The 17,175-nt window shown below is 31.5% G+C and overlaps 2 protein-coding genes across 7 annotated transcripts; both read left to right on the forward strand.

Annotated features, from left to right (window-relative positions):
* The first annotated feature begins 2,827 nt into the window (after nucleotides 1-2,827).
* On the forward strand, nucleotides 2,828-9,754 carry LOC141458187 (uncharacterized). The gene is made up of 6 exons (XM_074135867.1): nucleotides 2,828-3,017; nucleotides 5,007-5,064; nucleotides 6,170-6,243; nucleotides 9,226-9,332; nucleotides 9,415-9,461; nucleotides 9,551-9,754. The coding sequence occupies exons 1-6, from the start codon at nucleotides 2,946-2,948 to the stop codon at nucleotides 9,676-9,678; spliced, it is 486 nt and encodes a 161-aa protein (XP_073991968.1). The 5' UTR covers nucleotides 2,828-2,945; the 3' UTR covers nucleotides 9,679-9,754.
* Nucleotides 9,755-11,337: 1,583 nt separating this feature from the next.
* LOC141458168 (uncharacterized) lies at nucleotides 11,338-16,092 on the forward strand. 6 transcript variants are annotated; one of them, XM_074135823.1, is made up of 6 exons: nucleotides 11,338-11,534; nucleotides 13,104-13,161; nucleotides 13,987-14,060; nucleotides 14,487-14,593; nucleotides 14,684-14,821; nucleotides 15,745-16,092. In XM_074135823.1, the coding sequence occupies exons 1-6, from the start codon at nucleotides 11,463-11,465 to the stop codon at nucleotides 15,824-15,826; spliced, it is 531 nt and encodes a 176-aa protein (XP_073991924.1). In that variant the 5' UTR covers nucleotides 11,338-11,462; the 3' UTR covers nucleotides 15,827-16,092. The 6 variants fall into 6 exon arrangements, with proteins under 6 accessions (XP_073991924.1, XP_073991953.1, XP_073991943.1 ...); XM_074135852.1 differs by having other exon boundaries at nucleotides 11,339-11,534; nucleotides 14,684-14,750; nucleotides 15,745-15,983; XM_074135842.1 differs by having other exon boundaries at nucleotides 11,341-11,534; nucleotides 13,060-13,143; nucleotides 14,684-14,730.
* Nucleotides 16,093-17,175: the final 1,083 nt, after the last annotated feature.

Raw genomic sequence — 17,175 nt, forward strand, 5'->3', positions numbered from 1 at the left:
GATCTACTTTTATTTCTTTCTTTTAGATGTTGACCATTTATAAGAGGCGATGTTTTCTTTTTACGTTATATACAATAACCAAGAAGAACACCTCTTTTTTAAGTGAATAAAATTGTAGTAGAAGTTGAAAAGTAACTTAGAAATTGTTTCTATTAAGGTATGATTCTACTAAAGAGTATTGGATTAAAATATTTTACAAGATTAATGTAATAAAAATTTAGATTTCTGGATCTATTTTTTCGCTATTAGAGTGCCTTCCTTCTCTCTTACAATTGTGAGTAATAATCAGTTAGAAAATGAAAATTAGTTTTTAGTGAATTGTCACATAATTTGTGTATGACAGATACCATGGCTTATTTGAAAACAAACATTTAACGGATACTTTAATAAAATGTTTTTTCGTACACACAAAAAAGGACACAGTTCTGCTAGGAAATTGAAAAAATGAATTCACTGCTAAATTGAAGTATTTTAGAGTTCATCTGCGTCCGTTATTTCTCGACATGTTCTCATGAAACGAATATTATGGCCGCGACGCATCAAATTTGATATTCTGAAGAGATTGTTAGGAGTCGTTTTAATCGATAAAATTTAGAATAATCCTGACTGTAGTCAGTATTTTTCGCTGATAAAATAATCTCTCTACGCTACAAGTACGGATTTGCAGTAAACTTGGATTTCTGAACAGAAAATTTTTTACATTTAAGATTGTAACTAGTTTATAGCTAGCCAGTTAAACTGTGATCTGAGTATGTAAACCATTCTTGGAATAATGTAATACAATTTTCAATTGAAGATTCAGAACTTGCTATTCAAAATAAAAGCTATTATTACCTATAAAGTCTTAGGAAAATTTAATAGAAACAAGAATAATGGCGTTAAAGATAACAAACCAAATGGAAAAGAAAAAAAAAATCCTTTTAAGTTGTTCATCTGTTTCTTGTGTTATTTAAGTGTTGCCATGCTACACGAGAAGTCCATCTGGGCGGCTCTCCACTCTGTTGACTGTTTGAAGGCACTCTTTTGGGCCTCCTTGGTAAATACATTTACCCCTTATTCATTTCATCCAACCCACCAACCGGCAGTATCAACTCAAATGCCTTTAAATATTTATTAGCTCCTTGAAAAAGAAATGGGTGAAAATAAAGAAGGTGGAAAAAGCACAATATATTAAAACTCCACTAATTCACTTCGATTGAATACTTTTTTCTATAAATATTTGTTTTCCACAAAATTATATCTTAAACATTTCATTAATTAGAAAAGTGCCAGAAATGGTGTGTCAGTGAGGTTTTTATTTTCTTCCTAAACGAGAAATTTAAATAGTTTATTTAAATAGAATTCTTGGGAAAAAATATTGCAAAGGGTTCTTTTTAAATGAAGAAAGGATCCTATTCTTTCAGGAAGCGATGCTGCGGATTATATTAACAGAGGAGATTGAGATGCCCTCATTAACTTTTGTAGGATGGCATTCATCTGAAGAATGAAGGTGTTAGATTAAATTTCCTTTAAAAAAGACCTTTTCATTTAACTTTTTGTGTAATTGTTCATTAAATAATCAGCAACAAATATTTAGCAAAATAGAAAGACAAAGTTGATTAATTTTATTAGTTATTTTTTCATTAACCAAATTAAAGTTCAATTTTTTTGTTAAAAATAATACTTAGAATAGACTCCACTGATGGACTCCACTAAGCCTAAGGTTGTTGACTTTATTGTGTCTTTAATTTGTATATTTTAAATTTCCTAGTATTTTTTTGATAAATAAAAATTTTTACTTCTTACTTCCTCAACTTACATGTTTATTGACTCAAATTCTGATAAGTGATAAATTTATGAATCGATTTAAATCATATAATTCCTAACGGCAAATTTTATTGTAAGACAAAGAGATTGATTTTGAGAATAGACTGTGTGATGAACTTTGTGTTCCTTAAAATTTTGTTCTGGTTAAAGTAAAGTAAAGTAATCGCCTATTTTTTTAGGCGGGGCTTAACGTCCAACTACCATTTACTAGGTGTCGTGGACGGAGGCGAATAGCAAACGTACTTTACTATTTCTCATTTAACCATTAAATAAAATCCAAAGCCATCCCTCTAGCCAGTTTTTATAGTTTATCTTTCTTTGTAAAAAGTTGTAGTTTCAGTTTGTACATATATAAAATAAAGACAATAATAATAAATAAAAATCCAAGGCCAAGACCGGGAATCGAACCCAGTACCACAATGCATATTAGCTTTGCAGGTCTCGCCTCTTAACCCGCTCGGCTACCGTGGCGCCTTGTTCTGGTTATGTAAAACCGTGTTGATTTAATACAAATTAAAACATTTTAAAGTTCTGTAATAAATTTTCATTTATTTCTAGGCGATAACATACAGAAGAATAGTCTAATCCGACAGTTTTAAACTACATTTTTTGTAACAACTTATCGTCTCCTCGATTCTTTTTTCACTCAGGAACAGCAACACCGTTTACAAAGCGATGCTTCTTTTCACTTTTCTATAATCCAAAAACTCTTAAAACAGGCCTACTTTATAGAATGATAGATTTAGCGAACTCTCTTATTGAGGATACCTATCTTCCATTACTTTTTAAGTACGTATTTACGTCTCATTACGGTCTGATATATTTATTTTCATTCCCATATCCTTTATGAATAATACAGCAAGATATCTTAAATTTTGGCTTTTGTCATTGAGGTTAGTTTTATATATATATATATATATATATATATATATATAGATTTATCATTATTTTGTTTACTTTCATTCTTTAAACTTGTTTTCTTTAAATAAATAAAAATAAATAAATAAAATTATTTGTTCAACATGTGTACGGAACTGCCGCCATATGATTTTCTCATCACTATGCTATCTGTAAAAATTTTATTATGACTAACTAAACAGATTCAACTCAATGAACTTAATGTTATTATTACAAATAAAATGGTGCAATTCATGGAATATTGTTTTAGAACTCCCTTGATAACTTGCATTTACTATGGGATGTTATCACTGGTAAGTCATTACTTTTAGTTCCAACATTAAGTTTGAAAACTACATTAAATTTTCCATATTTTTATTTTGGTTGTAACGGAGAGTCCATTTCCGCTAATCATTTGTACATGATTCTACTTGACAAAAATAAAACTATACATCATTACACATATTAGACAGGTGATTTTATGATTCTACAATAAACACAAGGAAAACACATGTGCAGACGTTCGCCGAGACTCGACCGAATAAATCTATCGACCCAAAATCGGACCTGATGAAAAATTTTGCGCCAAATTTGTTGACAAAAAGTCGTTTTGCAAGAATTCGCAATTAAAGTGGTGGAGTCTCTTTTAATACTTAAAGGCAACTTAATATAAGCTAGCCCCGCCGTTAACGTGTGGCTGTGTCATGGACATGGCCGTGTGTTGTACGTGAATACGTTTACGAAACGGGTTATATTTTTTATATAAAATATTTTTATTTATGTATTTAGGATCCCATAGCATCAATATCATGATTTTTGATCAAGGAAACAAATCGACGATCAAACACAATCTATGCCTATAAAGTCCGTTGTCGATGTAGAAGCGATTTCATCATCCACTTGCACCGCCCTAGCTGCAGATGTACTGACACCATCGTTGATCCGCTCGGCCGCAATCATTCTTTTACGTTCCCGGCACAGCTTGACTCGGTCATATGGTGTTTTATTATTACCATTCGATTGTTCTTGAGAAGCCCTTTCCAACCGTATACGATCACTGTATTTGGTTTTGGCTTTTCGACGCGTAAAGGCCGACATTATATATTTTTGATAATATTTTTTTATTCTAACAACTTTATTTTATTCACTGTCACGATTTTACACTAATCTTTTATATACAATCGATAGATTGTGACGACAGCTGACGATTAAAACTTAAACGAACATCCTAGCTCCTCCGAGTCAAAAGTTATACTAATTGCAAATCTCGATACGCAGCAAAATTATCTCAAAATGGCGGCGCTTCCCCCTCCACCGCGCGCGATGTGTCACAGTCCTCGCTTATCGTAATGAATTCTTTGATCCTTTAGCTATCCAGTGGTCTAATTTAATTTTGGATGTAGGCGATAGATTCGAAACTATAATGCCAAACTGTATCCCCCGATTTTGTTATCATTAGATTTTTTGGATTGCCACCATATGATTCAAATTTAAAGACGTATTCAAAAAAAAAATTATGAATAGTATATTAGGAAATAATCAGTACCTTCCTCGATTTTGTTACTAACAAGTTGCTTCAGAATAATTTTAAAATTATATTCCACCAGACAAAAATACACAAATTTACCTTGACATAGTATTAACGTCGAAAAAAAAATAGCCTGACATCAAATAAATATCTTTTTTATCAATATCTCTCAAAATACAAGAGTACCCGATTTTGTTGCCAATTGCAAACCTCGCAAATTCACTACATTATGCGTCCCAAACATTACCTGACACACCGAACTCTTCCTTTCTTATGAGTAATTTCCTACTCCTAGTAGCCATTCTGCTTACACTGCACCCGGGTATTTAAATTTTCTTTTCTCTTCAAAAAGTTCCTTTCGCTTCACTGACAAACACCAATTGAAATCCTTTAGCCGGGGCTCCATACCTAACATAGTCGTCTTCCGCCCTGCACCTTGTGTACAACTCCCCACCAATAATGATCCTAAAACTCCCTCTAAATCGACAATTATTAACACTTACCCGAGGTCCGATTCAACTCAGTTTCCCTAATATTATGCCAATTAATCAAGGCTCTCTCATGACTTATTCTCATGTTAATGGCACCAGTTTGTTGAGTTCTTCCATAAAAACAATTTCACTCGAACTTTTTCACAAGTCCATCTTTTATCAGCGTTTGACACGTCTTTTTTAAATTCAATTTACGTATTACACACCCTCCACATTCTGCCACACATTAAGAAATTCGCTTAACTGTATTTACTTTCAAACTTTTGAATTTTATTTTATCACAGGCACATTCAGCTTCTTACTTCCTGATGCTGGAGGACTTAAAATCTAATACATGGGTTGGTGAGTTATCATATAATATTTATATAGTACGAGTATTCATTTAACAAATAAGTTAACTTTCAAATTATTGTATGATTTTTGCCACCGTTTAAACAACTATAATAATGTCAATAGTCATAAGCTTTATTGAGATTCGAGAAAGAGGAAAGCCTTTGCTTAATAAAGAGACTGTTGTTTTATTTTATTATTTACAACATATTATACAATTTAAACTGGCACAAATTAATTACTAATACTAGTTAACTTAATGATCTTCTTTGTTTTGATCTGTTAACTGAATTTTCACCCTTAACTTTACCATTTCTCTTACCACACCTCTGTTAAATCGCATTTTGTTTCATTCTGTTCCATTTTGCCTTGTCCTACACTACAAAACACCCATTCTATTGTGACCATCATCGTATCTCAACTCTTATCACCTCTCCTAAAAACCATAACCTCTATCATCTCATACATAAAACTTTCAACAAGTACCTCCCACTCAACTCTCTCCTCCTATTTTCCGCACTCTCACCAACTGGGACTCTCTATCTTAAAAAATTAATCGTTCCTGAATAACCTGCATTCCCAACCTTCAATCCGTTTTTTCATTCTAAAACCTCAGGCTCTCATGGACCCTGTTGACATCGTTAACAAAACTAATTCTGTCTCCGATTTCCTGCGCTACTCCTTACTTTGTAGTAAGGAGTTGTCTCCTGCTACACAGGCGAATCAAAACTACTCCTACGTTTAAGACACATGGACATTTTAAACCATAAAACTCTCTGTACTACATTTATAAAACATGCTCATGAGAGCATGAACAAGAATCTTGACCATTCCTTTGACTTCTAAAACTATTTTATCTACGTTTACCAATAGCTTGAAACGCCTTCTTTCCGAATCTGTTCGCAATCTTTTCTACTTTATCAGTTTCAAAATGGATGAATAGATTTTTTTCCGTAGAAAAAAAAGAAGAAAACATTTAATAATATGATTCACTAGTGATGGTTTATTAGGCTGACGACCATTAGACTTTCAATCAGATGCTGCTAGTAAACAGACTTCCAGTGAATCTACCCTCACCTTTATTTACAAGATTATGTCAATAAATCACTGTTTCCAGATCTTGCTCTACTGGGATGGATAGTGGTGACCATACTTCCCGAATGTGCTCTAATTTATATTGGAATGAACAAGGTACAAAGTTTCCTATATTTAAAAAATATTTAATATTACTATTTTCTATGAAAATGTACCTCAAAGAAATCGCGCAATCTATATAATGAATCTGAAATTCAATACATTTTCTGAATAAATTAATGAAATTGATTTTATATGCTTAAAGAGAATCATATTTTATATAATATATATATATATAATCTCACATCTTCCTACCATCAGTGGGAATAGGAAAAAATTGCAAATTTAACACTCCAGTTAAGGTCTAAGTTTAAACTTCTGTCAGATAACAGTTGCTTAATTTAAATATTTTGCTAGTTGTCCTGCCCTAAATTCTGTTATCTCTCCTTCTCTAAGAAGGACAGTAAGTAAAAATAAGAAAAAACATAAACAAAATAAAAATACAAGTCGACCTCATAACACAAAGATCTAGTGTGAACACTTACAGCTTCTGTTGCTAAACTGGATAACAAAAGTGCATTTAACCCCCATTAATAGCACAGAAGAGATAGTACCGTACAATATAGAAAAATTGCACTTTGGAAGGAATCTAACTCCCAACCCATACCACTAAAGTATTCTTATTCGAAGTTTCCAGTAAAAATGTTTTAAACATAAATCAATTTATATGTTTTTAAGCAATTCTAGTAATTCGCAGTTTACTTCGAAAAGCATAAGAATATCACAGTATTCCTCTTTTATTTTTTATTGATTTCGAAAAAACCTTATATGCGTGTAGATAAAAATGCCTAAAAAGTGATTTTATTTCTGTTACAAACAAGCAGGTTTAAAGTGTACAAGCAGGCTTTTTTGGTAACTTTGGGAGAGTTGCGTTTAATTACCAAAAATATTGGAAACCTCCAGCCACATATTTAAATGTTCAATATCTCGCATTTAAAGGTTCAAGCTTATTCCTTAATTTATCAAGTAATGCACTTTACCAGCTTTTGCCTTCAAAGATGCCTCCTCTGGCTAAAATTATTAAATAAATAAATATTAAATCATTAAATAAATATAATATTATTTTTTTAGCACTCTTTTTCTATGCTTGTGAACATTTAAAACTCTTAACATTTGATTATTGCATACTAATTTCCCGATATTAAGAAAAATACTTGCTTTACTGTCTTGGCAATATTTTCAGTAGAAAGGGGATGAAAAAAATACATAAAAATGACCTATCGCGTGCTCTTCTTTCTCTTTGATAACAAGTTAAAAAATTGATATCAGATTTTGAAATGGCCTAGCACCTTTAATTTTAAAGATATCGAATTGTGGTTTCCTTTTTATACTCTTTAAAACTGTGTATATGAAAATGGGAGTCATCCGAACCCTTAATTTTAGACGCGCGTCTGCCGCGTACACGGGCAGGAATCTAAAATCAAGTATCATATTCTGATTCTAGAAGCGACAGGCAACAAATTTTGCCTTTGCCTTTTTTTGCTTAGATCAACCGTTTAAGCATAAAATGCATTTGAGCCATCTTAAAATGAACAACCGGTGAGAATGGAAGTGGCCTAAGTCCATTTTGAGCAGTTTTGAGATAAAACGAGTTTTGTGATTTGCTCTGTAAAAAAAATGCAGATAATAAAAATAGCTTTATTATTTTTGTTTTTATTATTATTACATAGAATCAAATTTTTTGGTGCATATTAGAATGTAATGGGATTTTAAATTATTTTGGAAAATGCAAAAATGTGACTTACTTCATTGTCATTCTCAACATATCTGGCGTAAGATTAAACACAACGGCATTTTAAAACCAATGATAAGGGTTTTATTTCAAATTGCAGAAGACTCATCAGCATCACTGAGACTCATTTTACTAACAGATCTTATTTCAAAGACTCATTTTACTAGCAGATATTATTTCAACATAACCGACTATACTATCCACAGAACTGATCACCCTGATGTTACTGCCTATGGGCACTGCAATTCTAATAAAAAACTGTCTTCAACACTAACTGATCTCAACTAATCCTACCAATTCTCTTCAATCAACAGTCATCTCTCTCTCCCAATAAACTGAACAGACGATTCAAACTTCTCTCTAGACTTCTCGACAAGCGATCTAAACTCTCTCTACAGAATAAAAACTTATCTACACAATGATGCTGAAACCTGCCTGGACTTGCGGAATGGAACTTTGGGGCTCAGCCAAAGCTTCCAATATCTACAAAATCCAATCCTTCCAGTCAAAAACACTCCGACGAATCGTAATGCTCCTTACTATTTCTCTAACTCTACCTTGCACCGAGATTTCCTTGTTCCTTATGTTTCAAAAGCTGTAAGATCCCGTTATATTAAATTCCACACATCAATCCCCTCACATCCTAATCCTGTAGTATCCCAACTTACTGCATTGCATGGAAATACTCCAAGACGGTTGAAGTGCAGGTGACCACGCGATCTTCTAAATGAAGTAAGTGCCAGGGCACAACAGTGAACTCCTCTTTGGGAATAGGTGAATTTTCCCCTCATGCTATTTATGTACTTATCTACTATCATGTTGTATGTATCAGCTTCACTTATTGCAGAAATATATTGTGTAGTTGTGAAAGTAAATGAAGTAAAAAAAAAAAAAATCTAAATTAAAATTTAACTAATAAATCAAAACTAAGGCTTATTTTTAGTTAACTAAAACCATATAACAATTCACTAATTAACACCACACGACAATAAACTTCACGAAGAACAGTCATAAAGAAACAAACAATCTGGTGGACTTACGCCACTGTCATTCTCAACAGTATGAGCTTTTGATTAAGTACTAAAACTTGTGCTTCTCCTGATGGCCAATAAGTGCATTAAGAACTTACTGCATTAAACAAAACAGTTGTTGTAGAATAGAAAGCTGTCGTTACCTTGATTTCAATGCAAAATGGACTTACGCCACTTTCATTCTCACCGGGACAATATGTACTCCTCTTTTTAAAATAGATTTTAAATTAGCCAGCATCATATTTATTGTTTATTAATACTTTATTAATTTTACAGGTAAAACTTGGATTTCTTATCGCCGCTATATTTCTTTTGCTGCAACTGTGGATAGTTTTTGCTTATTTGTACATTAAATTAACTTCCTTCAAACATTTGTGGGGAAAGTAGGTTTAACTATTCAATTGATTTTCGAAGTTTATTCATGGTAAAAAATTATATTAACAATTTATTTTATATTTACATTAGATCGGCTAAATATATGATGTCTTTCGTTCTAGCTACACTACACATGGGTAAGTACAAATTAAAAAACTATCAGAAAAATGCAATAAAAATAGAATTAATTATCTTAATAAATATTAATAGAATAATCATACTGCAGCTTTCATGCCAATCGCTTTGTCGGCTATGGTGCTAAATGCTATTATTATTGGTAGTAATCTGCCAGGCGTCATAATGGTAGAAGGAAGGCCTAGCCGAAGAAGAGTGCCCATTTCCCAGTTAAATTAATTTACCACTAAAGGTAATGGTTTAAATAAAAAATATTGTAGTATTCCTGAAATAAAATAAAGAATATAGCTTCAAACACAGCTTTTTATATACATTTTTTATATTTCTTTTCCAACGTTTCGGTTACGATAGCCCATCATTAGAGCTAAGCACAAACATAAAGAATTAATCACGTGTAATCTAATATAATTATTTACATAAGTAGCATATAATAAGTCAAAAGCAGTCAGCGTACACCACAGGGACTATTTGAATTTGGGCATATAGTATATTTAATTTTTCAATATTTAGTTTTTTGTAATCGATCATTCTTTATGACAATTTCCCTTCTAGTCTTATTATCATGCAGTTCAAAACAGGGGCAACCAACATTGTAAGTAATTACAGAAGAATATCTTTTATGGATTATATTGCCAAGTTATTTTCTGGTTTGCTATTGTTGACATTGCAACTGTGGATGGAGGAAAATAATGTTTAAAATACATTTTAGGCGGGGTTTCGGATTGGATATTCTACTGTGGACCATATCTTTAATTTTCTTTGATTAATTAAACTACAAACTCGTAAAAAACGACAAAAAATGCTGCTGTTTCATTGATTTGAAGGCTACCTTTGATTCGCCGGATAGAAACTCATTATTTTATAAACTTTTTACATTAGGTATGTCAAATGAATTTATAAATGCCCTTCAGGCTTTATATAAAAACACGGAATCAATTGTTTGGACCAGTAAAGGACTATCGGAAACGTTTGTTACGTCGGTGGGGTTGAGGCAGGGATGTTTACTCTCTCCTAGTCTTTTTTCTTTATTTATAAATGATTTCTACGACTTCATTGAAGGTGGTATTAGGATAGGGGGTGTGAATGTCCGCTGTCTCATGTACGCTGATGATTTGGTTTTGGTAGCACCTGAGCGAAAAGTCCTGCAGATGATGATTAATAGGCTTATAAGTTACTGTAATACATGGAATCTTGAATTTAATTCAACAAAATCAAATGTGATGGTATTCCGAAAGGGTGTGGAAAGGTTAATTTTTACAATTATCTTGGTATGGGACTCACCCCACTCGCAAATCTAAAACCACACTTTTTGATTAAATTGCAAAGGCTAATTTGACGATAAATGTTAAATACAGAAATTTTATAATTAAAAATGAAATTCTGTCTAAAGATTCTCACATTTTCTCTTACCACTGTCTAAAGATTCTCACATTTTCTCTTACCACTGTCTAAAGATTCTCACATTTTCTCTTACCATTGTCTAAAGATTCTCACATTTACTAAATAATAATAAAAGTACTACAAGAAATTGAAGAGAAGTTTTGTACTTAGAGTATTGGATTGCCACCCGGAGATCCCGGATATGAATTCAGCTGCTGGCCCTTAGATTTTCTCTTCCTAGGAGCTCCTTACAGCTCATTGTCCACTGATGGAAAGCTGAAATTTAAAAGAATTTAATTTAAAAGCTGAAAATCACAAAATACAAACTTACAACCCGTTATTTAAAACGTTTAATCCCAATAAGAAAACTAGTATAGGTAAGTCAAAATAGCAATATTATGTCAGTGTTGACCCAAAATACTAAATGCTATCTTAAAAAGAACTTAAATGTATTTCTTTTCCACTACAGCTGTGATATCTTACCATTTCTACTAAATAATAATAATAAACTCGTCATATGTACCTTTAGCATGTCTTTTATTGATGATACTAATAATTCTTGTTTCATTTTGATGTTGTAATAGAGTAAATAACGATTAGCTTGCTCAAATTTAGTGGTAGGAATGATAGATATTTTTATTTTTTGTTTAAGAAATCCCATGATAACTAGCGTATACTATGGAATGCTTACATTGGCAAGTATAGATAAATTTTGTATTTCATCTTAATGGAATTTCTATAAATTTGTTATAACTTAACTTTTCTTAGCTTATACATAAATATAGATATACATTTATCACAGTCGACTAGGAATGTTCACAACGAAGTAATGTCAACGATATTGAATTGTTAAGAAAACACTGACTGATGAAAAAATAGTGATTTGTAATATTTTAAGAAATCTTTTTCAGAGTTTACTAGAGTTAAATTTGATTTTTAACGATAAAACACTAAATTTTCAATGGTTTCCGGGATGAAAGAATCAAAATTTTCCAAAATCAAATAAATAAACGGGGAATTACGAGGATTCTAGTCGGCGAGGCTCGCCAAACGAATGAGACCATAGGCTGCAAGGAAATCTGGTGAGATCAACTATTATAATCTTGCCAAGTTCTTTAGAGGACATTGGTATTTTAAGGTCGTATCTCAACCTAATGGGGATGGAGGTTTCATTAAACTACTTTAAAGCCCGGAAGGTGCGGGTTACACATTCTTCGTAAGGGATAGATAGACCCACAATCACCGATTATGAGAGAGAAAGGTTGGCTCTATCATCGAACAGTTGAAAGGTGGGAAAGATACATGGAATCGTTTGCTGCATTAACAGCAGGGGATTCTCCGGCTAAAGAAACTTGGATCAGACCAGGGAGATGTCAGGAGAGAACCTGTCAGGCGTTTTAAGGAACTGGTCTGAAATGATGTCATTAACGGTTTTAGGCCAGTGCCCCACTGATGAGGAGAGTGTTTTGGTGGATATTTCTGATAGAATTTTCCTGCCTGCATGTATAAATGTACATCTCCCCCTGCTAAAAATAAAGAAGCATATATATAATTATATACATACATTGTATATATATAATTATATAACATATATACATATTTATATTTATAAAATTCAACGTGTTTCACCCTGCTTCTGGAGGATTTGGGTATTTATTCATTAACTGGTGTGGTATTTAATAGTTTTAATTGATAAAATAATAATTAAGGATATTATAGTTAATAAAGGAAGTCCAAAATGAACTGTGACATTAATAGTTGAGAAATAGTTTGAGTTTTCAAAGTATCAGATGATCAATTAGAGATGTATTTTGTACAGTTGTAAAACATGTTATGATTCATATAAACTGAACTGCCATAAAGAGCAATTTTTTTTTTTTTTTTTTGGCGCATCAACAGCTGAGGTCATTAGCGCCCGGAGCTTTTTCCAGTGCACTGCCGGCCTCCGGACAGTGTTCTCTCGTTACAGACAACACTGTCCATCACCGGACAGTGAGCTGTAAGAAGCTCCTAGGAAGAGAAAATCTAAGGGTCAGCTGCTGGATTCGAACCCGGGACCTCCGCGTGGGAGTCCAGTATGCTAACCGCATAGCTAATCCCTTCCCTATAAAGAGCAATTAAGCTTTGTTCAGTCTTGTAAATATCTAAAAAACTTCAAGAAAAATTGTCTTCTGCAAAATATTGTTATCGTGCCATAAAACATTAAAAGTTTTTTTCCAGGATTAAGAAACTAATAATGCAAAACTTATTACTTTTGAATGCAGGTTCATATAACGTGTTTCACCCTACTTCTGGAGGATTTGGGTATTTATTCATTAACTGGTATGGTATTTAATAGTTTTAATTGACTTATAAGTTTAAAGTGATCATCCAAGCGGAAACTAAGCAAATAATATAAAGTTGTTCCAAAGTGTAAGCACATCGACTATTTACAATTTAGGAGAGCTAGGACAAAAAAAAAAAAAAAAAATATGATACTTCTTAGTATTTCATTAGAAATCCACATTCAAAACGTAAACGTTTATGTTACCAGAAGCATCAACTTATTGTTTTTTGAAAGAAACTTTTTTCACTCAGATAGACTCCTCAGTTTTGTAAAGTAAAATTTATTGGAACTGTTTTTCTGAGATTCAAAAAATATGTTTACCAAACACTGAATCTTCCCACCTCTTTATAATGAATTAAAAAAAAAATGATTGAGTATAAAGTCTTAGGAACTACATTGTTACTAAAAACATTAGGAAACATAATGTTAAAAAAAGCTTCAATTGACTACATTAAAATGGTAGATTTGGATAGTCAAAATATTCTCTGGCAGTCAGTTGAATGGTTTAATATTAAAAAACATAATTTTAAATGAGTGTTAACTTATACATAATGAGTATTATGTTGGAGATGGACTCAGATTGTCCAAAACGACTTTATGAAGTAACAATAACAAAATTATTTTCCCTGAATTATTTGCTTTGATATAATCTACAGTTCACGTTAGAAAATCAATCTAGAAAAATCTTAAAAAGAAGAAACATTCATTGCCAATTGAAATATGATTCACTAAACTATAACTTTTAACTGAAGTTTTTTAACTTAGAATTCGTGTAACTATCACGAACTAAGGTAACTTCTCATACAATAATCTTTTTTCAGACATAATGCTGATATGTTGGGTAATTGCCAGTACTACTCCTGAATGTATCATAATATACATAGGGGTAAGAGAGGTAATAATTCTTATTGAAAAAAACTCTTTGGCACTCAATCTTTTATGTTTTTAACTCAAAAGATAGATTCAGTTAACAATAGAATATTGTTCCACCAGAATAAGATGATAGTAATAAATAAATGTCTCCAGAGTATATAAGATATTTATGTCATATATTAATTTTTAATTTATTAATTTCTTCCTTAATATATGTGAATAGTATGTTTTTACATTATGCATCTTTTCTTCTTTTTTTCAAGTAGATCTATTTATAAAGATCTTATTCGCTTAAAAGCTTAAATGTATTTTCTTTGGCCAGTTTCTTTTTTGCTTATTTTAATGAGTAAATGCTGAGAATTGTAAATCTTTTCTACTCATAATAATAGAATTATATAAATAAATGCTTGATTTATTGGATTATTCGCAATTCTATTTACCTTTTCAGCTCAATATTGGATATCTTACTGCTGCTGCAATTTTATTGATGATGCTCTGGATAACATTTGTATATATGTACATTAAAATAGTTACCATCTATTATCAATGGGGATAGTAAGTTCTACGTTTAAGTTATTCAACGTTATTTAAAGTCTATTATATATTAATATTTTTATTTATTTATTTTATTTTTTATTTTTGCAGTTCTGTGAAGTATTTGATCTGTTACATCATAGGAACTGTTCATATGTGTATGTTGCTCTGTATATCTGTATGTGTACACATAGTCACTCATAACATAAATACCGTCAGAAAAGCGACTAACGATAACAGTATTAGCCTGTAATTAATAACGATAACAACCTAACATAACAGACAATTTTTTATTCTTTTTCTAATGCAGAAAAAATTCCCAATATTTTTAGTAAAATTAGAGTTTACCCTTGCAGTAACTCTTACAGATAAATAAGATTTTTAGAATAACTTTACCAAAGCCGGGCAAAAACGGCGTTTTCATTAATCGTTTTATATACAGAGTGATCCATTTAAAATGCCACAATCGCTAATAACTTTTTAGGAAAGCGGAAATACGGAAAAACCCATTAAATAAAATATTTTTTTGGGTCTAGTTTTAAAATTTTTCACCACCGATGCTTTGACTACAAAAAATGTCTATGACTGCAAAAAATGTATATGACTGCTAAAAATGTTATTTGAGACGCAAATAACAAAAACAAAGAACAAAAATAATAATAATTGAAGATTTTAAAAAATGTAGTGTAATGTAATGGTTGTGGGTGAGTCGGGATAAATTTGTTTTATCATCAAATAAAAGCAATCATCACATCATTTTAATGCACTCCGTATGCAAGATTTCTTAACGTATGATTACGGTAAGAATCTCTTGCCAGGGTGTTGGTCTACTGGTCAAGAGCATGGCTTTGTAAGTGGGAGATCCCCCAGTTCGAATCCCGCGTATGCAGTCATTTATAATACTTAATACATCATAATACTTGATTTAATAAAATATAGACATACGCGGGATTCGAACTGGGGAGCTTGGTTGGTGTATAGGTAGTACTGTTTTCGATCTTATGAACAAAATGTACGGTTACTACAGTCAGCTTCTTTTTTTTTCACCTAAGTGGTGAATTTGACATCAATTTTCAATTGCGCAGTATTTAAGAAAGACTAAATTTTCTTTTAATCAATTTATTTAAAATTAATTACATTCCGAAAAGTTAATATGTAGAACAAATTTGTAGGTTATTTGCCTATTGCCATGGCCGCTATTGCGTTCAACTTGAGTTGTGTAAATCTGATCAAAGTTTGCACCAAAGAGAATAACGAGGAATCTTTAAAGAATATGTTGAAAGAGACTCAATCAAGAAAGGATTTTGAACAAGAGTTGCGCAACCATTTTTTCTCTGTCGCCAATGAAAGTCATTTATTTCATGCATACTTACAATCAGCTTAGATTAAATAAAGTCCAAATCTCTGCATTGGTCAATGTTTTTAAAATGAGTGGAAACGCTCATTCACATTATTTGAAATTAAATAATATAAATTTTTACAAATTCTTAATTAAATTAGAAGTTTTAAAATGTTAAAAATTGCTATTATTACATCCATTTTTTTTTATTGAAAAAAGCAACCTATTTTTGCCATCATTTTAAAATTGCATACTTATATTATGAAGAGGATGATTGGCAGTGCCCTGAGGAAGCCTTTCAAAAAAATTGCATTGTTGCTTCGGACAATCAACGTTTATAAACTTTTTCATAGCAGTTGTACAATTGTATTTTTTCTCCGTCTGTTATTATACTCTCTGGCGTTGAGCTTTTGAATTCAGAGTTTCATTATACTAGAAATGTCTTTCTTCATTTTTTGTTGAACCTTCCTCCATTACAGTTGTAAATATAATTTCTTCATATTTTTTTAGATCAGTTCTAATCTTCTTCTTCACTAGATTCCTCACTTCTGCATGTTCATTTTGAATTGCTGCCTTGTTAATCATTTTATTATAATTTTCTTTTTTTCAATCTACTTAATAGTCTCGTCTAATAATTGTTTGGTTTTCCGATTCTGAATTATTTTTCTCTTACTTTCATTATTTGCTCTTTTAGTCGCAAATTCCCAACGCCACCCTTATAGCGTCTTATTCCTTTTGGAAGTCCATTTCATGGCCTGGTATTAATTTATTTAACACTTCATCTTATTCTTTACACAGTTCCCTAGGTCCTCCTATACTTTAAAATATATTTTCTTGTTTTATAATCGTTCTGAATAGACTTTTCTCACGTTTATACAGTACTGTAATTCTCTTAATGTATATAATTTACCATTCTTCAAAAGCTTGTCGTACTTGAAAAGTACTTTGTCGGGCGCCACGATAGCTAATAAATCCTAAGTTAATGAAAATGTAAGGCAATAAAATTATTTAAATGTAATAAATTGTCATAAAATTTGAATAAAACCAATAAAGCCCAGTCAACTTAAAATTTATCATCGGAATAGAAGATAATAAGCTTTAAACTTGTATAAATCTTTGTTTTGGCATTTTATAACTTGGCTTAAAATAAAATCTCGGGCACGCGTCACCAAAAATCAGTAGCCAAAGGTCACTAAAATAGTTTTTTTTGTAAATATCTTGTTTTCTTTGCTCTAAATGACGTTTAAAGTTATTACAAAAGTTG

The sequence above is a fragment of the Rhodnius prolixus genome, unplaced genomic scaffold, assembly GCF_049639745.1.
Source record: "Rhodnius prolixus isolate KJV_2025 unplaced genomic scaffold, Rpr scaffold_1, whole genome shotgun sequence".
Lineage (NCBI taxonomy): Eukaryota > Metazoa > Arthropoda > Insecta > Hemiptera > Reduviidae > Rhodnius > Rhodnius prolixus.